The following is a 26,573-nucleotide window of genomic DNA, read 5'->3' as shown; positions in this document are numbered from 1 at the left end:
AGACTGTCGATGTTTGCTGCCTTCAGTTCTGTCAGATGCTGAGGAGGAGAAGTGGTGCTTTTGGTTCTGCTTGCTCGGTTTGTACAGGTTAACCTGGCCCAGTTCAGGGAAGGTCTGCTGTCTAGATTTGGCGTGCGTGGCTGGGATGGTGAGATAATCTCACCTACTCAAGAGGCATGATGTGAAAGGGGAGAAACAAAAATTACGTTCTGAACACTGCTTAGGGAGAGAGAGTGTGTATGTGTGTAAGTGTGTGCATCTGCCCAAGTGGGTGTTTGCAGCAGCGCAGCAGAGGCAAACGTGGAAGTACCACAGCTCTAAAGAGAGAAAGAAGCTGTGTCTAGATACTTCAGCAGTTTTCCCTTCTTCCAGCCTAGTGACTAGAAGTCCGCCGGCTAAGTCTGAGCTCAGGCACCCTTCACCCTAACCCTGCCCCGGAGCCCCCCGTGTCCGTGTCCGGGGCCCCGGCGTCGGGGCGGGCGGCCCGGGGGGAGGACCACTTGCCGTTGCACTGGCCGGTGGACGTGAAGCGGTAGCCGGGCTTGCAGTCGCAGCGGTAGCTGCCCGCCGTGTTGATGCACTCCGCGTTGCGCTGGCACACCGGGCCGTTCTGACACTCGTCGATATCTACACGCAGGGAGAACCGAGTTAGAAGGGGAGCGAGATCGGGTGTCAAGTCCATGAAGCCCCTCACATAACACAGATTTTGCATTTTCATATTTTGATTGGATCTACTGAACCAACAATGGAAGAGGGAAAATTTATTTTCTAACTTTTTTGCTTTACAAATATTTTTTCATAAATGCGAATACCTGATGTATCAACACGTGTGGGCTCTCACGATGCCAGTGTCTAAAAAAAAACATTGTGAAACTGTTGCGAGGGCCAGGACTTGACATGAGTATAGACTGATATCCTAGGAAATCTTGTATTTTGCTCAAAGCCTAGGGGTTTTAGCAGTCAGGTTGCTTCTGTCTGGAAGGCTGTAAGGTCTACAGAGCAGAGCATCTCAAACCTTAATGTGCACATGAATCACTTGGGATTTTATTGAAAGGCAGATTCTGACTCAGCGTGTCTGGGGAGTGCCTTGATAGTCTGTCTTTCCGATAAGCTCCCAAGGGATGCGGGTGTTCCTGGTCCACAGACAGTGCTTTGAACTGCAGGGCTGCAGACGCTCTTGCTTAAACTTCTGCCACATGGCAGTCAAATCAAGGAAACTTAACACGAGAGGTTGCACAGAAAACCACTGAAGATAATCCAACATTCACTGTCAAAGAATAAAGTGGATACTGTGCGCTCCAGAGCTTTGACTGCACAGGGGATTGTTTATCTTCTAAAAAATTTAACAGCTACCTAATACAGTTCAAATTCACGGCATTGCAAAAGTTCCTGCACAATCCAGGCTACACCATGGGGCAAATGCACGTTCCCTTCCCCTCCTCCTGGGGCACATTCTCATTCAGTCTAAATCCAGTTAAGAAAATACCCCGGAACACAGGTGGGAGTCAGCTCTCAGCACCGGTACAGGGGTTTTAAGCAGAATTTGGCTCAGCCAAAGAAGCTCCCACAAGGGGGCGGCAGATACATCACCCTAGGCCTCCTAGGTGTGTGCTTTTGAGGTGGGAAAACGTCAGGACTACTGGCAGTCAGTGGGTTTCTGGCTAATACGGGGTGTGCCTCTCTGTGCAACTGATACAGCAGCAGAGCGTGCCCGCCTGGGGTAGGTGGGCCCAGGACCCAGCACCACCTCACCCACCAGGCCTGCTACCTGCTCTGAATTAAGGGTGTACAGAAACACAGAGGGTAGCTTGTGCAGTTGGAGAAGCCAAACGGTGTCCCAGACAAGCCTTTCTGTGACGCGCCAGATGCCTAACATCTGATTATATGCATACTTGGGGAGAGCAGACGCACGGATGCTCCCTAAATCACTTCTGGAATCCGTTCCAATGTCAGGGTGGCTGAGGCATGTACTAAATCAACCTTTCTTTTCTGATTCTGAGAGCTTAGAGTGAGCTGGGAAGCAGCTGACCTTGGATTAAACATTCACCCTGAAGATGGATATCCTGTGAAATGGAAACCAAAAGTTGGAGCACTTTATAATCTCCGTATCCACTGAATGCAACCCTGACAGCAACGTGCCTTACGCTGGTGCAGCTGCAGGGTTTCAATCTCACGTGTGCAGCAAGGTCTCGGTTCACGTGGTGGCGTTACCTATGGGTTCTGGCCAAGGGCTGTGGCTTCAGCGAATGTAAGTACCAAAGAGGCACCTGGGTGAAGTAACGGGCTCTGAATGTGAGAGAAGGGGAGATGCCGCAAGAGGTGCAGGCGTCCTGAGGCAGGTACAGCAGGTGGGAGACGGTGGCTGCGAGGAAGAGCCTCTGCTGGGGACCCTCCTCCTTCCCCACATCAGGCCTCCTCCCCAGACACCTGATCCTCGATGGCCTCCCAAGCACAGGGCCCGAACCAAAGCCAGAAATGACTACCTCCTTAGGAAGGAATGGCTGCCACCCCGTCCCCAACCCCGACACAGCAGGCAGAGTGAGGGACGTGTGCCCACTTGGCCGGAGTCCCCGAGAGCCTGGTGAGGAGAATTTAACCAGCATGTGCTGAGGGCTCTAACTTGACTCATGGTCTGTAAGTTGCTCCCAGTTTAGGGGGAGAAGTTTTTTAACATTAAAATGTTGACCTGTGTTCTCCAGCAACATGCTTTAGAGGCAATAAGCTTTTCTAATATGAGTAAAAATTCTGCTAGAGGCCCAAAGTTTAATATTGAATAGAAAATTATTCTAGCTATCCTAGGGCCCATGGTATATTTAATAACCAGTAACGTCCCTTTTACTAAAATGTAAAAGAACGCTATCTTCCCCAGATGTCGGAAAAATATGAAGCGGGGTAAGGAATGTGCAGGATCACAGTACGTGCACATGGCAGGGGGAGGTAACTTGAAAATGAAAAAAGTACCATTTGCAGGCATGCCAACATTCTTCATATAAAATCGAATTTGCTGTTCTTGCCATTTGGAATTCTCTCATGCATCTGAAATATTTGCATTAACCTTGTTTTCACTTGGGAGTGGCAAAGGCTCCGTTTGGAAGAGAACACTGATTTTTGAGACTCAGCTCGAGATGACTGCCCACCACTCACATGCACTTTCAGGCAATAGGAAACAAAAGCCATCTATTGGACACACCCAGGATCTCAGGGTTGTTTCCTATCATCTGGGAAATCGAACACATTGTGTGTGTGGAGGTGGGGGCGGTCAGGGGAATGGACGTCCTGCTTTGCCCACTGGGACTTAGGGAAATTTTTTTTGCATGAAATGTCTGTTGATCCACATGGTGCCCTTCACTACGGCTGGAGTTGAATGGATTTCTGAAAATTCCAATGTTGTGAAACGGGCCAAGCGTGTGTGAGGGTACAGAGCTCATCAGTTGGCTCATTTCTGGCTGTGATACCGTGAGAGCATCTCTTACCTTCACAAACCAGTAACTTGTCATTATAGAAGAAGCCCACTGGACATTCACATCGGAAGCTGCCAACCATGTTGATACACACACCGTTTTCACAGACCCCTGGGATCTCCCGGCACTCATCGATATCTGGAAACAAAGCAGGCACGTGTGAGTGATGGCAAGGCACGTGGCCCCTGTGCAGGGTCAACTGGAATTGAAAGTCAGCTGCTTCTGACTCGTTCCACGTAAGGTCTAAAGCCAAAGAGAAAGTGCTCACGCATGTGTGTGTGTGTGTGTGTATGCGTGTGCGCGCTCATGTGCGTGGGTGCTGAGGGGGCATCAGCGAAGAGCAAACTGAGAGAACTAAACCGCTCACCACACTCATGGGTCTACCTGGACTGACTGTCTTTCTAGGTTGTTTCAGAACATCAGCCTCGTCCAGGTAGGAACCATCTTGGTGCCCACTGGGCACCAGATGAGTAGAATAAAAGTGACTGCCAAGAGGAAGGGGTCTCTCTGCCCCAAGTGTGTGGTGGCATCTGGCCAGCACGGGAAAGGAGAGCTGGTGAAGAACAGAGGATGAGCCCATGGTGATAGTCGACTCTGATCTTTCAAATTCCACTTCCGCACGCCCCTCCTCCTTCATGTGGCTTTGGAAAGGAGGTTAAATCAGGTAAGAACCAATACCCGGAAGTGGGGTTCACGAGCATGGAAACAGGACCAAAGTAGGAGTGAGAGCAGAGCCAGGACCCAGGCCGCTAAATCAAGCTGGCCAGCTGGTGAGGGAGCCATGTGGGCAGATCTTGTCTCCTCACCAGCCGGTCAGTCCACTCTCTGACTGACCGGCTCTGAACTCGAGACCGTCCCATGTCCCCCAGGATAATGACAGTAACAGGGACAGTAACGGTGGTGCCTTACTTGCTGTACGCCTGGTATGTTCCTTACGCATTCAGCCTGGACCTACTCACTGCATCATCACAGCCACCCTACGAGGTGGTCTCTCGGCACTAGGACTGTCCTCATGATGCAGAGGATGGAACTGAGGCCAGGTCAGAGGGCGGAACTTGCCAAACACCATACAGCCAGAAGGAGGCAGAGTCAGGATTTGAGATCAGGAATCTGCTGACAGGCCGTCCTGCCTCCCTTATGGTGTTCCACATCCCAGTCATGCAACCTTCACGAAACCACCATCAAGGTGCCTGTGGTCCCAGAGGGCCCTCTACCAGCCCAGGGGCAGTTTCACCAGACACTTCAGAAGCCCGGACGGGATACAAAGCTTTGGTCTTTCCAGTCCATTAGGCTCCTGTTACTGTTGTTGAGACATCTTCCTTTACACATCGTGGTCAGCAGCCTCTGCAAGGGACTCTGTCTGTGTAAGTTGTAAGTAGACGGCCAGAGACTTAAGAGGAACCAACGAGAGCTGGTGCACTTTAAGAAGAACCATACACTAAAGCCTCTCTGTTCTAAAGGAGGAGTCTGACAGGCCACAGATTTACGTTAGGCCTTTTTCTAAAGGGTTTGACTTTGAAGACAGATGGACCTCTTTCAGGGAAAAAAGAAACAGCTTAGAGTATCAAAGGGTATGTATTTCTATTTTGAATACAAGAAATTATGTTTTTTGATTTTTTCACACATTTGTCACTCACGTTCTTAAAAAGTTCAACTATGAACCATCAACAAACAGCAAAAAAAAAAAATTCAGACATTCTTGTACTATGTATGGGTTAAAACATGAAATATGTTCACATTCATTTGTTTTAAATATAAGTGATGTATTATCAAGTTTAACAATAACAGGCTGGCTCAAATTTCTAGTCATTGTTAGGCATAAGAGAGCAAAACGTAGATTAAAAATTGTATTTTCTTTTCCTGTCTGGATTCCATTTGTACTTCAACTTGGAGAAGTTTATATTTAAAGACAAGATTAATAAACTTGCTATAGTTTTAACCCCATACGAATGGGTTCTAGATGCCAACAATCTTCAGACCTTTCAGAAGGAGTGTATAAAGCTTAAATAAAACAAAGTCTCTCAGTCATCTAAATATTTTGTCATGTTGGAATTTGCTAACAATAAGTATACTGCTAACTATCACATTTCCAGTTTTCAAGAGCTAGAGGCAAAGGAAGCTGTGAGTCAGGACTGGATCCGTGTCCCAGCTCTGTTATTAATTAGCCAGGTGACCTCGGCCGAGTCCCTTCCCCTCTCTGGGCCTCTGTCCCCCCAACTGTCAGGCGAGGCGCTTGGACTAGATGATGTCTGAGGCCTTTCCAGCTGTGTTAGTGGATGCTGTTAATGCTGTTTTAAGTCTTTGCCTGCTGCCAACCTTGGAGGGCAGGCCTTGCTGGGGTACACGCCTGGTCCGTCCATGGAGGACCATTACTGTTAAAGACCGCTTATCTTCAGATCAGAGATTCTAGGGAGATGAAAAGATCTGTTTTGGGAAGGGGAAAAACAAAGCAGCGAGGGCCAGGTGTTTCATGCCAATGTCATTTAGCAGTTTTTCTTTCCAAACCATGAAGTTTCTTTGGACGTTGACTAGACTGTGGAGCCATATGGATTTGGCACTAAGAGAGCCGGGCTGATTGCTGGACCAGACCCTTGTTTTCTTAAACAAGGTCACTGGAAAGGCTGATGCGGATTTCAGTTTACTTATTAGGAATAAGGTGGAACAAAGCAAGGGGTGATGTTTGCTACTAGACACAGTCGCTCAGACTTAAGAGGGGCATCTCAGGATGCATATAAATCTCACTGGGGAAAAACTCTGAGAATGCAAGAGCTTTCCATCTACTTTTATGTTATTTGGTTTTAAACCACAAAGGCACTGCTTCCGTTGGCTGAACGCTGTGCAATACTTCTGAATCTCGCAAAAGCATCTCTAGCGCTGCAGTGGTCTCTGCACCAGTTACCAGACGGGGGCCTCGGATTAGAAAGACTTTTTTTTTTTTATTTCACATCTGAAAACCCCAAAGCAGATGACCTGAGGAGATTCCATGTGAGATAAAACTGATCCACCAAAGGGGCTTTATGTGAACAATCTACACATAACGATTGGTATGAAAAGTCGTATTAAACCCATGTCTTAGGCAGAAGGAAGGCTTGGGAATTACAGTCAAATCAAACGTCAACTGGCCCTACTCCCAGAATCTCTCTTTGTTGATGCCTAGGGTTGGTTTAACGAAGCTTGATTGTAATTTTGTGAAAAGCTTTCCAGTCCCCTTAATCATGAGCAACAAACGCTGCTGCCAATTAGGCGGAGCTATACAGGGTGTCTGTACAATTTGTTTCAAACTAAGAATTAGAGTTTCAATAAAGCTAAATGGCACTATTTAACGGTTTTTCCCTCTAAGGGGAAAAAAAAAAGCAAACTGAGAAAATAACAGTGTATACTTCCTTCTCTTAACACACAGGCAGAGACACAAAGTTCCAACAATGGCACCATAACTCACCAACAGGTAAGCCGGTGTAAATGTCGATGACGAAGCCGGGCCTCTGACTTCCACAGAGCGTAGCAAACTCATCTGCAGTGATTTAACACAGGGAGGGTGAGCGGGGTGGAAACGGGGGTCAGCAGAGAGCCATAACTGAGCAGAGTGAAATTACTTTGTAAACATTCTTGAAACGTACTTATCTGTGCTTGGAAGAATTTAAAATAAAAAAATAAATCTGAAAAACTCCTACAAATGGTGCAACCTTGCCCAGAAGACAAACACTGACGGAAGAGTGACCTGATGTTGACGTGATAATGAGGCAGAAGCAGAAGCCTCTACATCATATGACATTCATTAGTGGGAGCGTACTGGTAGGAATCTGGGTTTCCATAAGGATGCTGTTCAGCTCTGAACCCAGGGAGCAGCCCGAGTGCCTCTTTCCACTCTGTAGTAAGGGATCAAGGATTTAAGGAAAGCGTACAAAAGCCATTTCCTCGGTAGCCTTGGGGAGACCCGTGGCAAATCTAGCCAAGTTCTTGACATCAGGTCCATTAATGACTAATTCATGTCAAACAACCAACTTACCTCATTACTTCAATTTTTGGAGCTGAATTTCTTTTGGTGCAGCTCTCTAGTTCACTGTCCCTCCCCCAACCCTGTATCTCTCTCTCACCTGAATTCATCACAGTTGACAATAAAGGAAGTGCTAAATGTCATCTGTGGCCCCTTTTAACTGAGACTCTGAAATTCCAGATCACAAGTGTAGCAGATATGGCATGGTATCAATTCAAGCTCAAGATGGCCACTGCCTTATTGGTCATACCTACTGAAAATTAGTAAATGGTCTCTGGAAGTATTTTAATCAAAATGTAACATGTTTTCCTCCTAGTGCTTTATTTTCTTATTCTCTGAGTGTCCACTTCCAATAGGTGTCACGCCAGCTATGCTGACCCCCCAGACAAATTTCAGGGACTCCTAAAATGTGTGCAGATGGCACCATGACTGGATTTGACCAATATTCAACATGAAAAAGAAATCTTGCATTTTATATTAAGAGTACGCAGATTCTTAAAACTCAGACAGATATTTCTGAAAGTAAATGGCAGTCTTTATCAGGGATCTCCAAAGTGGTCCCAGAGGAACGTACAATGATCCATTAAGATAAAAAAGAAACTATTAGGACTTCTATCTTTGAAAAATCTAATTAAAAATAATTTTGTGTATATTTTATAATAGAATAATTTATGAAAATAATAAATGCATTTTTCAATATAATTGAAAACAAATACATAAAAACATACACACATATATATACTTTTACTTGTAAATACACACACCAAGTGTGTGTAACCCCCAGGTCTTTTAGTGATAGTTATGTATGATAAAAAGATTTGATTGGGTTTATCAGTAAAGATTAGGGGTCAGCAGATTTTTTCTTAAAGGACTAAAAAGTGAATATTTTAGCTTTTGCAGGCCATGCAGTCTCTGTTAAAACTACTCAACTATTTTATGAAATCAACCATAGACATACGTAAAAAAATTAGTCGGCTGTTTTCTAATAAAATTTCTTTTACTAAAATTTGAAGTTCATGAAATTCTCAGGTCATGACATATTATTCCTTTTTTTTTTTTTCTCAACCATTTAAAAATCATTCTTAACTTGTGGGCCACACAAAAACAGGTCAGCTAGATTCAGCCTATGGCCTCTAGTCTGCCAATCCCTGGTCCAGAGACATCGTGCAGAGTGGGGGTAACCCGCAATTCTAGGTGGGGGTTATTACATTATTTCTGGAGCAAACAATGGATGGAATGGCATATATCACTGAAAAAGAATCTTCTCTTTCATGCATTGCCAGGTGGCACCAGACAACAGATTTAGTATTTTACGTATCACCGTGGGGAATGGAGTGGGTACTACACAATTCTCAGATCGATACTTTGCGTGGTGGTTCCTTCAATCTAAATCAAGCCATTAGTAAATGCTGTCATCATGATATACATGATCTATGTCATCTACCATATAAGAACAGGGCACCAAAGCTTTTGCTTCAATTACTCTTAGGATATAAGTGAGACCTTTTCTTCCGCCAAATATAGACTTTTCTCTATAAGGACATAAGAAGAAATTTCTCCCAGATCTCAGCATTGAGCAGCTGCACTTTTCTTTAGCGTTTAGTTTGCTTTACGGCCACTGAGCCCCTTAGACTTGCTCACCTCTCTCTTTTTACATGAGCTGCTAGGAGGTGTAGCACCCAAGTCAGTGCTCATCTCGGCAAGTGGGTCGGAACCCCCAGCCTGGACCTTGTGTGTCACCCTTGCTCCTTGCTCTAAGTGTCTTACCCTTGCTTGCCACTTGCCTTAGGCATTCTGATTTTACATCTGCACCCTTGTGGGCCACCGTGAATTCTTTTTGGAACAAGATTAGTTATAAATAAGTAAAATGAATAGGACTGTGGTTCACTTATCTGTCACATTGCTTTGCCCAGTGTTCCCAGGCTTTGGGTTACATGGCGAACTCCAAAACAATGATAACAACGCTTATGTTTCTGTGATATGCTGAGTCTCTAAGTCTGGTGAATGAACTAGCAGATAGATTAGAAAGCATACTCCTTGACTCAATCTTCAGCTGGAAGGACCAGGATCAACTGCGAATTTAAATATTTGTCTTTGTGAGCTAACCTTTTCTTAGGAAGATAAACAACGCCTCCTTTTCTTCCCTTACTGAGATTCATTTCCTCCGCCATTCACAGGTAATGTACTGAGCTATCTTTTTGGTAATGGTGACACCAAAACTCACCTGTGCTCGGGATGGGACACTGCTCACAGGGCTTATTCCAGGCCCGGCCAATGTTGTAGGAACAACAGCACATCTTCTTGGTCATGTTGAACAACAGCTCCCCATCGCAGGTCTGGTTGTCAGCGTAATAGTTCCTGTAGCACAAGCTCCTCCTCATATCTGGAATAAAGGAGGGAGGATGGACTGGTGAGGCCGTGGGGAAGCCCAACACGGAGAGCCTATGGGGCGGGGGGGTGTTAAGGAGTGAGTTTCTTTTGAACTGCCTTGTAACTGGACTTGGAAAAGGGCAGGAAAAGCCTGCTTGCACACAGCTCTCCACCTACCTAGGCTGCTACGAGAAAAAGGACTCTGGGAAACACACTCCGTGCTGTTTTGTGCCACAGGACTAAGTCATTATGTAGCTGCAGCACGAGTAAACTTTACACGACTCTCCACCCAGTCTCCTAGTAACAATTCTCCACTGCTATTTGGCAGTGATTTTCTCATTTCCGACTCAGGATGTTTTAATACTGTAGGTCAGTGCTGTAAATATAATTATATAAAGATACACCCACAGTCAAACAAAAGAAGTACTATTAAACCTTTGTTTGGGATTTTCCAACATTACATTTTAAAGAAAACTCCCAACCACCCACACAAGGTGGTGAAAAAAGGCCACGCTTATGGTTTACAGGGGAGGAGGTTGTCACGGTGACAGGATGGCACCACTCACTCCGATGAGTAACGCCACACTGAGGACTAACTGCTGGGCTCGGAAGCTGTTTTTCTCTTTGCAGATGAGGACCAGACACGCATTCTAAAGAACAGCCTGGACTTACCCATGCAGTTATTGCCCCCGTTCACTTGCATGTAGTCCGGAGGGCAAATACAGGTGTAGTTGCCAACGGTGTTGTAACATGTCCCTGGACCACAGATTCCTGGAGTTTCACATTCATTCACATCTATAATCCAAGAGAGAGTGGTATGTGAATATGGAAACTTCACTCTTTGGAATGGCCTGGTACTCAGGGTCAATGTAAATGTTGACAATGGACGAGAAAAATCCCCAGGGTACTTGAAATCTGGATAAGGAAATGGATGTTGAGTTCATCAGTGTCCCTAGTCTGTGCTAATGTGTGCATCTGCAGGAAAGGTGGTTTGAGAAAAGGAAATTTTGCCTTCTGATATGAGTTCTTAATAAATGAGTCCATAACATGCTCAGACACATACAGTGATGGAAACGTGGGGAAATTATAACTCTCAAACGTCCTTCAGAAAGACAGCTACGTACTTCGTATGTTCACAAAATCTCAGGAAGGATATGACAGATCCCAAAGCCATCAAAAACCGGCTTCATGACTCTGCATTGGTAAGATCGCATAGAAGCAGGTACATCACACCATCCTCCCCATTTTCAAACACAGGGGTTGATTCTAACTTCTGTTAACTCCACGGGTCGTAAGCTGTGTCATGTGCACTGTGATGCTCAACTAATCTTCAGCAAGATCGTCACTGCCGAAGTCACTTAATAAGCCTTTTGGAGAGCCAGAGGGAAATTCCTCCTCTGGGATACACAGAGGTCTCTTCCCTCATCAGTCTCGTGACTTCTGTATGTAGATGAAAACCATTTCCCCGTGCTGGTCAGTGGTCCACGGGCCCTGAAGCTAACTGGTCAATATTCTCCATCTTTCCAGTAACACCGGACGAACAGGAATCATCACTTACATCGTAAAACCCAAGGGGCTGCCCTCGAAGCGGAGCTCACTGAGATGCATTAGGACAAGTGCTGAGCGGTGAGGACACGGAGAGGAGCAGCCCAGAGCTGCCCAGGCTGCAGAAGCCACTGAAGTGACACCTGTGTTACCCTAATAAAAACGGCTTTTCCAAACAGCATGGAAAACTCTCTGTAGGCATAGACGGGACTATGGCTGAAGATAACAAAACACCACTTTCCTTGGGAAAAGTGGGAGACTTAGGGCATACTGGAAATGATACGATCCCACTAACATTAGCACAAGCTGCCACAGGTGGGGCGTGTTTACCTGGCCATGTTTACCTTTAGAACAAGGTGCTATGTTGCTAAAGTCTCAGTTTTCCTGGTAACTAACTGTATGCTGGTTTTGGAGGTCAGTTCTCAACATCTGAAAGAACTCATCACCCCAGAAGGGCCATTTACCATCGCACACTCGGGTATCTTCATTCAGATAGTAGCCCGTTGGACAGCGGCACTGGAAACTGCCAAAGGTGTTGATGCATTTCCCACCCTGGCACAACCCTGGGAGCTCCTGGCACTCGTCAATATCTGCCAAAATGAAGACAACAGCATCTCTTCAGTGTTGTAAATAAACCCAGGGAAGTTCGAAAGGGGCACACTTTCAGATAAAGGAAACAGAATTACCTTCCAGAATAACAGTGATCGGGTTGGGTCGAAAGCCTTCTCCTCCAGGACAAAGAATTTTGTACTCAGCTGTGGAAACGAGAAATCAGATTGAGCTCTTTTGAATCTAAACTTTCTAGAAATAGTATTCTCAGGAGAAATACTGACATGTCCAACTGAAAATATTCATTTCCAGGAATCTTCAGCAGTTGCCCCCATCCAATGGAAGTGAGTTAACATCTTTGTGTATACCTATTATTTTAAATGGTTTTCGAATGGAATTCCCTAATTGTTCTTACGTGCTCAGAACTTTAGATTATATTCACAAGCTCACACACACACACACACACACACACACACACTCACACAGGCACACCAAATGCATGTGATCATACGTAAGGCTACGTGTGCCAAACATGAAGGTTACTGTCCTCAGTCTCTGAACCTTCTACCTACTCTCTGTCTGGCCTTATGTTTTTATGAGCTATTTTATTCCCTATGTCCGTCATTATTTCTTTGTAAAGATTGTATTTCCTTTTTCATTTTGTAACAAACTCCTTCATTTTTGTTTTGCTCAGTCTTACTTCCTGGGAATCACAGTTCCTTGTAATAATGTTCATCAGCTTATCTCCGAAACCCTTTCCAAACAGAGTCTTAGGAAAGGCTCCTCTTTCTTGGTTCCCATCCCACTGCCCTCCTTAATGATCAGAGATCTCTCTTGCCCCTCGGTTTCTACTGAGGGTGACAGTAATTCCTCTGGTTTTCAAAACCAGCTTTTTACCAGGTCCTTTGATTCCCTCCACTAATTCTGTCATCCAAGTACTTCACTCAGAAACATTTCTCTCAGGGCCATGTACCAGCAGTGAGATGCCAACAGGAGCATATGGGTGAGAGTGATCCTAATCTGCTGCTTCATCCTGGCCAGCATCTGTAAGAATCAGTTCTTTCATAATCACCATGCTCTTCCCAGCTCTGAAAAGCCCTCTCCTGGCTTTCTGAAATTACACGTGTATACGTGCATAAATGTAAATATGGATATATTCCAGTTCTAGCTCTGATCCAGTCTAAGGTAGGAGGTAGGGTGGACCTCCACTGCTTTGCTGACCACTCCACCCACCATTTAAACATCTTGGTTTGCTTTTTTCAACATCCGAGGAACAAAGAGGAAATTAACTATCCTCTTTTATTTTTTCTCACCTCCTCTTTCTACAATCACCCACTCTTTTTAAGTCTCTCTTTCACGCCACACCCTTCCTTCAAGCCCCACATGGAAAAATGCACCAAGTCATCACCACCCACTGCCAACCCGAACTGACTTTCTTTTCTGCAGAAAGGAGAGAAGGAGGTGCCTGCCAAGCATTCACCCCTCTGCTGAGTGCTCTGCATGAGTGATTTCATTTAATCCTATGAGGCATTTTATGAATGAGGAAACAGGCTTGCTGAGTAACTTTCCCACAGTTACACGGGTGGCAAGCGACAGAGTTCTAACTGCAGCCAGTTAGGACTAACTTCCTCCCGCTTGTGGCCCCGAGTCTGCTCTTCTTCCTCCCTTTACTGAGGGAGGTCTATCCTGAATTACATCTTTCATACGTGGGTCACATTCTGCTAGACTGTACACTCCTGGAGGGCAGGATGTAGTGTAATTCACCTCTGCACACCCAAAGTTCATACTCCAGGTACTTGGCAAGTCATTTTAGAAAAAGTGAATAAATGACCCTTCAGCAAGGAAAGAATCAATTCCTATCCAACATCCCCCGTAAGCAGCAGCCACTGACCTTTGCCCATGAAGCCACATCTGACTCTGAGTCATAACACAGCACCCACTTAGAAAAATGGAGAGCCTTTTATTTTTTTTAAGAAGACTTACTATTTTATGTCCCCAAAATCATTCTAAACTTCTCTTTCAAGTCATAACACAAGAATGGAATAATCTTCCATGTCCTAATGATTGCTTCTTTTTCAACCAAGGACACTCCCGTCTGCCCTTGAGCTTCTAAAACTAGCCAATCGATGACAAGAGGAGAGATCCATGTGTCCCAATGTGATGTAAGTAACCAAGCCTAGAAAAACATCTTTGTTAAAATAATGCTATCTGCTTTTCACTCAGACAGAAGTGAGTTGTTACCTGCCCCGCCCTGAACTTTTTAGTACCAGCCACCTGGGGACTCTTTCCGACTACCAGGTTGGAAGTGGGATTCCTCAGTAGGAAAGGACTGATCTCCTTTCCCTAACTGAAGAGTAGAGACCAGGGGCAGCTCCTTCCCTCCGTGGCTTCTGTTCTTTGGAGCTAGAAAGGAGAACTGGACTGAGCTGGAATAATAATAATAATAAAAAACAGAAGGCAGGCCACTTACTTGTGTTCACAGGAGGGCACAGCTCACAGGGAGTACCCCAGGCTTTACCCAGAGAACAGCAGCAGGACGCTTTGGAAACACCAACTCCAATTTCATTGCTACAGGCTGTATCCCCATTGTCTCCTCGAGGTCGAACATCCAAATAGCAATTTCCTGAGCGGGTGTCTATTTACCAAACACAGACAAAAGAGTGTCAGGCACATTCTTTCTACCTGAGGGCCGAAAATCCAAACTCACTTCTGAAACTGTTTAAAAGCCACAGTTTACCAAGAAACTAAAAAGTGCCCCAACACGTACACTGGGAATTTACCTAGAGAAAAAGACCCAAAAGTATAAACCAGATTTAAGAAATGTTTACATTTTTATAGTTATTACTTTTTCAAAACTTGAGAATGTATTGTTCGATGTTTCTTTAAAAAGTACCTAAAGTATGTTTCTCTGAGAAGTTTTTTTTTTAAGATCTTACCAACACAGCCAACTCGAGTTGGATTCAGCTCAAAATCGGGTGGACAGTCACAGGTATAGCTGCCTGGAGTGTTGACACAGTTCCCACTGATACACGTGGTTGGATCCAGACATTCGTTAACATCTAGAACCAAAGAGGGAAGGGCAGAGTTATCACCAGAGCCAACGTGGGGCAGGTATCACCGTAAAATGGTAGCACCAAATCTAGGGGTCCCAACTAGAATTTTTTTTAAGAGTTTCTAAGTTATAATTACCCCTAGAAACAGAGTCTTCCACTTCTGAAATAAAACCCCTCCGGAAGGAAATATGTCATAGTCTTTGGTCTTTTCCCCCTGGAACACATTTAGTATTCAAATTTGTCATCAGGAGAAAATATAACTTTGGAACTAGGAAAAATATTCCAGTGAAGGTAACTGAAAGCAAAACACTGCCATGACCTCGGTCAACCAAAAATTCAGACACAGGTTCTAAGAAAATATATTTAATATGTGCGGCTTGTTATTTTATCAAATTAGAGCAAGATGTCCCAGGGAACCCTCAGGAGCAGGCGACTCTCGCTGCTGCCCCCGCTGGGCAAGCTTGCCCCGGTGCTGCTCCAAGCAAGCGCAGACCCGCGCGCGAGGCTCAGCGTGTCCCCACAAGCCTGCTGAGGGCCTCTCCCGCCACTGATGCCGGGTTGAGTATTTCCCTTTCAGTTTCTATTCCAAAACTATACACAGAATCCCACATATCTCAAATTCCACCCCTGTGCAATCCTTGTGTCTATTCTGAACACTAGCGAAACACTCAAGGACAGACAAACTGATCCAGAAATGAGAGACGGGGCAAGTTGGATGATACCTTCCCCTCGGGTCCTCCCGCTCGGACCTGGTAACCCTCCTGGAGGTTCCACTGTAGAAAAGTCTTTTGCCCACGTCGCTCATGAACTTGGAGGGACAGGGCAGACTAAGACAAATCAGGGTGGGTAGGAGGAGGCTGGCGGTGATTTGCGGCACTGAGGAGAAGGCATGGACCATGCAGACGCTGCTTCCTGAGGTGTGCTGGAGGCCGGCTTGGTGTCATAATAGTTTTTTGAAAAACCAAGAGAAGAATGTGTGCCTGGGGAGGGTTACCTGAGTCCCGAGCAATTTTGGGGTGGTGGTTGTGGTGGTGGTCAGAATTAGAGAACCACTGAGTCTTGACTTGTTTAGGTAGCTGGAAAAATCAGATTTTCCCTGAATTGCCCATGCAGAATGGAACTTGTCTCCTTGGTATCCATCCTAGGACAGAGAACTGAAAACGGCTCTCCGAGTCTCAGTGCCGAAGCAAACCAGGTGACGGGCTACAGGGTGCCTATGGCTGCTCTCACTTTTTTCTTATGTTCCTGGAAAGCTCCCTGCTCTGCAAGAAAATGATCTGCCCACTAAAACATGTGGCTGACTTCTGTGTACCACATGCTCTAGTGATCACCTGCAGGCTGGGGCTGGGAAGCAGTGGGTGTTTCAACCAAGCAGTGAAAGAGGAAACCTGTGACCCCAGGGTACAGCCTCCAAAAACGTGCCCAAGGAGACAAGGAATGCTGCCGGCCCAGCACGTCTCCTCTATGGCCACAAGCTTGATCCTAAGGCTACCAGCTCTGCACCTGCAGCTCTCTGTGATTCTTTCCTCTGCATCCTCACATCTATCTAATCAGTTCCAGGTCCGAAGAAATGTATTCTGTGATTCCTAATGCTTCACCCCGCCTTTCTTTTGTGACTCTGTGAATATCCTTGCGTGGTCCCAGCAAGGCCTCAACAGCCGGGTCCCCTGGGACACCTGGGAGCTGATTTCCAGGCGAACGGACGCCTTACCTGTGCAGTTCCCGCCGCTTCTGTCCAGCTCGTAGCCTATCTCACACTCACAGCGGAACAGGCCAGGGAGGTTGTGGCAAGTTCCGAAAACACAGATGTTCGGAAGAGAGCACTCATCGATATCTTGGGGAAGGGCGAAAAAGGGGAGAAGTTAAATTATTTTCCACTAAAGAGGCTGCCTAATGTAACTAGGCAAGTGATGTTATTCTTAAGAAAACGAAGACTGACATCAACCTAGGTCCTTCTCCTACAGACTTGTAGACAATTTGTCCTGTTAAGGAAGTCTCCTAGGTGAGCACATGCCTTTTCTCAGCCCCTATTACACGCCCAGTGGTGGGCTAAGCATTTTATGTGTATGTATCTCATTTGTGGAGTTTTACGTAGGTCCACATCGCTTTTGTAATGGTGGCCGAACAAGCCACCTTAGACTAAATTCTTGGTTTGTTTATTTTTTACTTATGCTTTGTTTACTTTTAGGGGAGGTGCTGGGGATTGAACCCAGGACCTTGTGCCTGGTCAGCATGCACTCTGCCACTAAGCTATTACCCTCCCCCCTTGGTTGTTCTTATCTATACGTTCACTGTGTTTGTTGTGAGTTAAAAGTTTAAGAACCACAAAGGCTTTGTGGTAACTTTTGTCCTCAGTTTTCTAGCCCTCTGTATCCGGAGGACTACGGCGTGTGTGTGCAATTGTCGGCGAAGATCTAAAAACCACAGATGCTTTTCCCAGGCCTCTGCCCCTGCCTCCTGTTAACATTCTGCTTGTGTAATTGACACGCAGGCACATCTGCAGCCTTGAGACTGGCTTTAAATAGCCATGAACACTGTCAGTGATGATTTATATGAAGAACAAACAAACAAAACCTTCCCTTACAGCATGAAGGGAAGCGAAACTTTGTGCCCATTTCTGTTCCCAGAGGTAGCGTGGCACCTGTTTTCCTTGGATGTTTGCAGTCACAGAAGTAAACAAGGCATTAGGCACATGATCAAGAGCATACTCTACTTTCTTGCCTCAGAGAAACTTTATATCACTCTTCCCATTTAGTATAAACTGGATAAAGAAAAGCCAATGGTTCTATAACAAAGAAAAGTATTTACATAGAACTATATGAGGGAATTACTATATACAAGTCAGAGCTAAAGACTGATTTTGAGTTAATGTCCTATTAACAAGCAACAACTATTAGCTGAGACATTAATCAGAGTCTTGTTTAAACTTCTGCTGTCAATTGTTACCATGTATTTATTTCTACTGAAATCTTTTTAGTTCACTGCGGTCACTAATACTTCTCAACGAGGGATAAAGTTCTTGAATTTGACAAGTGTGGGTAAAAAGGAGAATCCTGCATTTCCTAGTGGGATCCATCCTCAGCCAACAGGCTCTCAGGACTCTTCCTGTCTGAGCGACACTTCTCAGAAAGATGGAGACTTATACTGAGCGAGATCATGACATGTGGCATTATCTCTAGGGGTCCCCTACTGAATGGATTTGCAAAAGACTGTTCCATGTTCGTCTATATTAGATATTTGGAGACCATGTGAGACATCCCCAGGATAGTACTGTACCTACGGACAAGGTATCTGCTCTGCTATTATTTTGAAGTCTTTATTTCTAGGAACCAAACCATAGCAGAGATTAAAAACTGTGTTTCCATATTTAAAGAGAATCCTTCCTTATCAGGGCACTAGCACCTTGGGTTCTTTCCCCCAGCAATGGGGATGAACAGACTGCACTGAGCTGACCACACGAGGTTATCCTCATTCCCCTGTGACCGGCGGGTGGACTCCTGCAAACCATCTGGCCAAGCTTGGATGTGCAGCTTATGTTATGGCCAAAGATCTAAGATTTTCTCTGCACAAAGAGAAAGGGTCCAGCTGGAGACCTAATCGCTCCACCAACTGAACTGACCAGTTAGATGGGAAGCCAAAACACACCTCAGTGTAAAAAGCAGAAAACCATCAGGAATGTTTAAATAACCTAATCTCATCGGGCCCTGCAAGACCCCCGGCGGCTTCCCCATCAGTTACCTTCGCAGGCTTTGCCGTCAGCACTGGGCACAAAGCCCATGTCGCACTCACAGCGGTATCCTCCCGGGGCGTTCAGGCACTGGCCGTTGCCACACAGATTCAGATTCTCGGAGCACTCATCAAGATCTACAGCCAGAAAGGAACACAGGTGACTCTTTCTTAGCTAGGAGCTTTTTGAAGACTCAGGTCCAACAATTTTTTATCATTGTCACCTTCCTGAGGCTAGTGGTGTTTCACCATCATTTCTCCTTGATGTGTTTAAACCTATTTTTCTCTTCTGAATGCTAGTATTGAATATTCAGTGAACATGGGGTTCAGCTAGAGAATCCTGAATGCTACATCATCTCTAACGTTTGCAAAATGGATACTAAGTCAAACAGATCATTCTCGCTGAGGCTTTTGCAAGCAGGGTCATCAACATGGGGACACATCCCTGACAGGAAACATCACGGGGTGGTTTGTGCCTACTTCTCAAGTTTCGGGCTCAGCTCAGATGGGCAGCAATAGACCGAGAAGAGCAGCTACAGAAGAGACCAAGACTTCTTCCCTGCTCATCTCTTCTGAGTTTTGTTAATAATCAGAGGCATGATACATCAAACTCAGGAACCGCACGTGCCTAATACATGAAACTTTGAATATTTTCTAAAAAGCAAATGGGGAGATGTATGAAGACAAAATGTCACTGGCTTAGGCAAAACTAATTTCAAATATGATAAAACTTTTAATGAGTTAAAAAAATGTCCAGATAAATCACATACTGGACCTCAGCTTCTTTTATGTTTAAATGACTTCTTGTGAACAGACTGCTCAGGACAAACGAATGCTTCAAATCACATGAGCAGCTATGCTCCCTCACAGCCAGCAAGAAATGGACCTCATAGCTGATTTAATACTGCAGCCCTGACATACAGTGTTGTCTGTATACATGTGGTTATGGGACGTGTATCACCTATTTATACAACCATGTTTCCAATCATATATATTTAAATATATGTAATAGTTCACATTAACTCTCTGACTATTCATTAGAGCTGAGACGAACATGTCATCAACATATTGTAAAACTGGAAGTGAATGAATTCCTTTCAAAGCAGTTATGAAACTCTTACTTTACATCAATGGGGAATGATAACAGTGAGGGTGAGGGGGAGAAAAATATATGCTGTTGATCTGACCCAGAACATCTCATTTCTTTTCCTCACATGGCTTCCTACCGCAAGTTCACTCTTGGGTTTAGTATGGAAAACAAGTCAGCAGTGAGAAACAGGCACAAAAATATAAAGGCTGAGAATCTAAAAGGAAGTGTGATCTGTTTTAAACTCATGACATCACTGCATACAGTGGCAGGTATATCAGCTGTATAACTATATATATATATATATATATATATATATATACACACATACATATGCGTAAATACGTCCTTAGTTTCTGCAGTCTCCCTAGTTGACGTGGCTACAAATTTCCATTCCAGATCGATACAGTTTCAAATAGCTAATCTTTTCTGTTCAAAGTTGTCTATAACTAACCCAACCTTCAGAAAAGAACGGGTGGTCTGAATGACGTGGGGCACCTTGCGTTTCTGACTGCCATTTGCACAGCTGTTCCCGACACCAGCTCACCTGTACAAGTGAAGCCATCGCCTGTGTACCCCTCCTTACAGAGGCAGCGGTAGGAGCCCATGGTGTTCTTGCAGTCTGCATGTTGGCTGCACATGTGAGTTCCATTGGAGCATTCGTCCAGATCTTAAGGAAGGGGGTTACACAACATTACGAACAGAAAATGTGACGTTTAAAATCAGCAATCCTCAGACAAATTAATTTCTTCTCTACAGAATCGATATGTTCATATTTATAATCCACGCAGTGCATAAGAAGCAATTTTGGTTATTTTCTAACCCACCGGTGCACTTGATGCCATCTCCGATCCACCCAGGGCTGCAGCTACATTTGAAGCTTCCTGCCGTGTTGGTACATACAGCATGTCTGTGGCAGTTGTGTGCTCCAATTTCACACTCATTGATGTCTGGAAAAACAACCAGTGGTTTAAAAAGAAAAAGTTTAGCACGGATGCCTTTTGGGTCTTTTACATAACTTAGCAATACTCAAAAGTTGGCTTGCTTTCACACCTCTCCCAGTATAACATAGGTGGGTTTAGCATCCACACATACACTGTGCATATGTTGAACAGCTTTGAATCTCAGTTTATAAAGAACCATATGACGCTACTTGATATTGGTAACGCTAATTATTTTCCGTTATTTTTACGTAAGTGTCCAATCACTGCAAAACAAAATGAACCTCCTTCAAGTGGAAAATCTTAAAAAGTGAGTTCCTAACGCTCCACCCTATTAGCACTTGCAGTCTTACGTTTCTGTTCCCAATATTCTTATTAAATCAACTATACAGAAATGGTGCGCATTGCTTTCATATCTCCTACAAAGGAACACAATGTTGCTGGCATGTTAGAAAACTTTCTCAGTCATATTCTCTATCCTAAATATCTTTCATTCTTAAATGTAAAACACTGTATTATTTCAACATGCTTTATTTCTATAAAAGTTTTACTTTAGGTATTGCTAATTCAAGTGTTTGCAGAGAATATTCCTTAAGGCAGTGTGTGAACCATCTTTTCTCTAGCTTCTTAGAGTCCTAGCACCTTGGGATCCAATCCTTCTTGCATATTTCATGTAAAACTCAAATTAATTCAATACAGATTTTTCGGTAAAAGGAGAGAGAACCAGATTAGGGTCACACTGCTAAAAGACTCCAAATTCTAAAAACTTCTCCATTTGAAACTCTCTTCAAAATTCCATTTCCAAATTTAGCCAACATAGATTCTATAACACAGAAGCGTTATGGACGAGGCTATAAAGTGAAATATGTTTCGTTTCCAGTGATATTGTGATTTACAACAAGAAATATATATTTGGTCTTTGTCCTGTTTCTGGCACAGAGCTCCTAAAACCCTTGGAATTTCCTAAGTGCAGAGAGTGATAAAGGTGTCTTTTGTTATGTTAATGAGGTGACTTTTGGAAAGCAAGTAAGGATGGGGGCTGGTTGCCAAGAGAATCAACAACATGATTAGAGGGCTGGAACTTTCAGTCCCACCCTCAACCTCTAAGGAGGGGAGAGGGGCTGGAGGTTGAATCAATCACCAAAGGTCAACGATTTAATCAGCCATGCCCCCTGTAATGGAACCTCCAGAAAAACCCAAAAGGATAGGGTTTGGACGGCTTCCAGGCTGGTGAAGAGTGAGGATTTGGGGACAGTGGCATGCTCAGAGAAGGTGTGAAGGCTCTGTGCCACCTCCCCATAACTGCCCTGTGCCTTCCATCTGACTGTTCTGAGTTATACACTTTTAATAAACTGATAATCTAATGGTTTCCTGAGGTCTGTGAGCCACTCCAGCAAATTAGTCAAACCCAAGGATGGGGTAGTGGGAGCCTCTGATTTATAGCCAATTGGTCAGAAGCACATGCAACAAGCAACCTGGAATTGTAACTGGCATCTGAAACGAGGACAATTCTATGGGACTGAGCCCTTAACCTGTGGGATCTGGCACTACTCCCAGGTAGACAGTGGTCAGAATTAAGTTGAATTGTAAGATAGTGAGTCAGTGATCATAACTGAAATTGGTACCAGACCCTTATTTCCCAAAATTAATCCATTATATAATGAAAGACAGGCACTTAACCTCATAATCAACCTTTTCATTAACTAAGAACAAGAACTCCCAGGTATGGCAACAACAATTCTACGTGGAAGCCAACATCTAACACAAAACTTAGGTTAGGAAGGCAAACCTTGGCATGTGCAATGTTGCAGGAATTTTCAGTGATCACTTGAATAGTGGCATGAAAAAGAAACTGGGCAAGCAACTTATGTTTACCCTTTTGTTTACTTAAGAAGCCCAATTAAATGATTTGAAAGTGTTTGGAACACGCTGTTTGCCAAATGTTCCATCTGAAGTTCTGAAATGGTCCTGAGATCTTTGGTTTCTTTTACAACTTCCAGAGCAAACACAAAATAAAATAATGACATCTTTCCTATAAAAACATTTAGTAAGATCACTAATAATTATGAAATGAAAACATGCCTGGAAGAATGTTCTTACAGCTCCAGCGTGTTGTATAGGTGAATTTTAATGTAACCTTGGCAGCCGCACAGACCTATTGAGTTATTAAGGCCAGGTCAAGGCAGGCACATACCAGGCAGCTTTAAACTTGTGACTGGGAGCTTTAACCAACTGACTAATTGAGCCCAGCACATTCCAAGGAAATGAGGAGGAAGGCCGACCCGGGGATAATAGCGGGAAACGGGCACAGAATTCAAGAAAGTAAGCCTGACCTAAGAGCTCCAAAGGAGGGCGGCGGACACTTCTCTCCTCCTCGGATAATCACTCCCCTCAGAGTTAATGATGCAAACCACCACTTTTGCAGTGTCCTGCCTCGTGTCCCTCCTTTATTTGTCATGATCTCTGAGTTAGAAACAATGAGCTTCAATTGCCTAAGTACTGAGATCTCCAGATGCTACAGAATCACGGAATTTTCTGAAATGTAAAGAATTTGACTTTCCCAAGCCTCAGTTTCTCAGAGGAGGAAACAGAGGTCCCTCAAGGCACAGGAACACCTGGAACTCAGTTTCCCTGTCCCCTGCCCGGTGTTCTTGATCTTGGGCCACAGCTGCCTAACCAGGTTGATTTCTTTAGTCACAACAGGACTTTATTCCAAGTCCTGCTCAGAATAAATCCTTGGAAGTCCTCCTTTCAAAATCTCGGTGAGTATTAGCAAATTTATAGAAATATTCACTAATCTTTTCTACGGAGTCCAGTTTTTCAGAGATGATCATTGCCTGTCAATCTAGTAATCCTGTTATCTTTGTCTTTTCAATTTTCTAATGACCAAAGGTACTCATATCTTCCTGGGGATTTTTTACCTTCCATATTTAATCTTGCAATTAAGAACTTTTTCTTTTAAAGGAGAGTCTCCCTCCTTTTTGTTATCATTAATAATATGCTAATATAAATTTCTAATTCAAGTAAATATTTGCAGTTTTATCATAACGTTTTCAGAGTGAAAAGAAATTATATTTGCAAGAGGCCATGTCTTGTGGGCTTTGGGACAGCATGAGAGAGTAACCCAGGAGCCAACATTCAGTTCCCCATTTTGTGACTGTTTGCATAAGTCATCTCAATGGCTTACACTACCTGTATGTTACAAGTGAATAGAAAGACTTGGTCATAAAGTGCAAAGGCATCTCTGAATAAAAGGTTTCTGCATCTGTGTGTGTGTGTGTGTGTGTGTGTGTGTGTGCACGCGCGCGCGCGTGCGCATGCATATATATACACCAACTATCATTCACTAATCCTTTCCATGGCAGACATGGGCTTCATTATAAAAAGCAAACAGAAGGGGAAACTGAGCTATAAGGGAAACAAGCAAACAAAAACACTGTGTTCAAACATATTCAAACACTCTACTCTTCAATAATGTGAAGGAAACACAGCACACGCTTGCCAAGAACATCTCTTTCTGCACAAATGTTCTCTTTCCCCCACAAGTTTGCTCCAGACAGAAAATTCCTTTTTAAGATTAAGTGCAAGCCAAGAAAAGCAACGAAATTCAAATTTAGGGCTGACACTGCAACCTCCTTCACCCCACCAAAGCTCCCTCACAAAGACTCAGAGGGTCTAGCTGCATGGCTCTCTGGAAGGGCAAGGGTGTGGTCTGAGCAGACCCCACGCATGGGGTCTGGGTGTGTCGCACTTGCGTCTGATGTCTGAGAACGAGCTTGTGCTCTGAGCCGCTCCGGCCCCCTCTGCCAGCCATGTTGGGAGAGGCGGTATCACCCACACAAACACCTGCCTTCCCGCCACCTGGGCATCAGTCATGAGGACCCTAGTCCCGCAGGGCGGGCACCCTGTGGAATCTCCTTGGTGAGGCACAGGGGAAGCGGGCGTTAGAGTGAATGGAGACACCAATGTGAAGGCTACTTGGATTTCTCAATTTGGAACCCATATTTGAGCCAAGATGCTTTAACTGAACACCCACCCACAGAGTTTTCACAGGCTGACAGCCAGAGGAGGACAATTAGCAGTGATAAGATGCGGGAGGGGAATAAGCACACATTTTCACTGAGTGCTGGCAGTTTTGAAGTATGAGTCTCCTTCGTGGACTAAGACCCCAGCAACACGTCTTGCGTGGAAAGCAGAAAATTTGGGAAATGAAACTGCCCGGCAGTCCCGCAATTTTAACTGAAAATCATTTTGATTTTAACGGTACGCCTTGCTCGCTAACTGTCTGAGGGAGCGCACGCTGGGAGCTGGGTTCTTACAGATCAGCTTGGGGAAGCCAGGACCCACTGGGGACGGCACCTAGAGGCAGCCTAGTTTTTCTTCTTCCAATTCGTTGTCTGATTACAATGATGTGGAGTGAGCACCCAAAGCCTTGCACGTGTGGGCCACAGAAGCGTCGTAATCCAGCCCCCTTAAGCCAAGGACAGAAGAGCTGTGGTCTAGGTTTCAAGAAAAGACACTTTCTCCCTTCATTAAACTGAATGTTCCCTTCAGCCATATCCATGATTTGAATAAAGCTTAAGGAGACAGAAAGAAACCCTTAACATCTGTGTGGGCTGGGAATGCAAGTCAGTGGGTGGATTCTGAACACTAAAGTGATTGCGGAGACAAAAAAAAAAAAACCAACATGTTTATTTGTTAAAATGGAAACAATCAGCAAAGACAAGGGAGCTGAAATATTTAGACAAAGCTGTAATGGAACCCAGAGGACTTTTTCTGAAGTTCTCATGAGATGAAGTTCCTCCCTCTGAAATAGCATACGTATTTTTATCATTCCTTTACAAGGTACTCATTAAAATATAGGTATATGTATACATCTGTATACATATTATATATAATACGTAGGGAAATATATGTAGCTGTATTTCTTTTGTCTGTCATCAAAAACATCATTCCAGGTCTGTTCTTCACTGTTATTTGTTGTGAGGCTTGCTTATCCCATTAGGCAAAGAGACACATCTCTATTTACATTAGTTGCCTGGGACATTATAAACACTTGTCTTTAACGTAACTATCACCAAGGTAACCCGATGGGATTCTAAATTGTGAGTGACACTAATTTTAAACTAGAAGCAGGCTAAAAGAGCCCTAGTTACATGAGATTAAGAAAAAAAACTGGCTCAGATTTCTGAAAACTTATTTTTAAGTATACCAAACTTGCTGCCAATTCCTGTTTGTGTAAGTCATTTCCAATCAAATGTGATACCCTTGGTTGTTAATAACACTATTTACAGAGAACCTCCTTCTTTTCCTGCCCTAATGCACCTCCTCCTTCCACACTTCACTGCAGGGCTGCTTACCCAAGGGGAACACTTGCATAACGAAGGAGCACCCTGGTGATTTCTTCAAGCTCAAGGATCAGTGAAAAGAACTGGGAATCAAACCCAGAGTTCTACTCGTCTACATGAGACCTTCACCTGTCATGGCACTAAGGTATCGCAGGGGCCATGAAACTAAACTCACTTCTTCCCACTACAATGCTAGCTGGGTTTTATGAAAGTGAAAAATCATTTCAGGCTACAATTTAAAAGTGGGAAGGGGGCTGTTGGCCCCTTGGGAAAAGACAGAGAATATCTCCTGGACTTCAAATCTCTGTTTCTGTTCACGGGACTTACTAAAAGACTGCTGTTCTTAATGTAAAACTGGTGTCATCTCATCTACTACAGAGTACACAGCTCAGTGCAGTCTTAGTATCCGGGCAAATTCCATTATGGAAAACAAGCCTTCTAATACACAGACTAAGAGTTTCCTTCTTTAAACTGATTTCAAGCGTATCAGTAAATAGTA

At 44.3% G+C, this 26,573-nt stretch overlaps 1 protein-coding gene across 2 annotated transcripts in view; it reads right to left on the bottom strand.

Annotated features, from left to right (window-relative positions):
- Positions 1-26,573, bottom strand: part of FBN1 (fibrillin 1) — a 240,430-nt gene that overhangs the window by 48,846 nt on the left and 165,011 nt on the right. For both annotated transcript variants that reach the window (XM_032481236.1, XM_032481237.1), the window contains 13 exons: positions 20,613-20,735; positions 20,333-20,455; positions 18,711-18,836; positions 16,684-16,806; positions 14,856-14,978; positions 14,390-14,554; positions 12,057-12,125; positions 11,835-11,960; positions 10,498-10,620; positions 9,680-9,838; positions 6,901-6,972; positions 3,474-3,599; positions 505-627 (listed from right to left, as the gene is read on the bottom strand). In XM_032481236.1, coding sequence (XP_032337127.1) covers positions 505-627; positions 3,474-3,599; positions 6,901-6,972; positions 9,680-9,838; positions 10,498-10,620; positions 11,835-11,960; positions 12,057-12,125; positions 14,390-14,554; positions 14,856-14,978; positions 16,684-16,806; positions 18,711-18,836; positions 20,333-20,455; positions 20,613-20,735 — 1,581 coding nt within the window. The remainder of the gene's footprint in view (positions 1-504; positions 628-3,473; positions 3,600-6,900; positions 6,973-9,679; positions 9,839-10,497; positions 10,621-11,834; positions 11,961-12,056; positions 12,126-14,389; positions 14,555-14,855; positions 14,979-16,683; positions 16,807-18,710; positions 18,837-20,332; positions 20,456-20,612; positions 20,736-26,573) is intronic.

This window comes from Camelus ferus, chromosome 6, assembly GCF_009834535.1.
Source record: "Camelus ferus isolate YT-003-E chromosome 6, BCGSAC_Cfer_1.0, whole genome shotgun sequence".
Lineage (NCBI taxonomy): Eukaryota > Metazoa > Chordata > Mammalia > Artiodactyla > Camelidae > Camelus > Camelus ferus.
The sequence above is the reverse complement of the archived record's forward strand: the minus strand, read 5'-3'. Positions and strand labels throughout refer to the sequence as shown.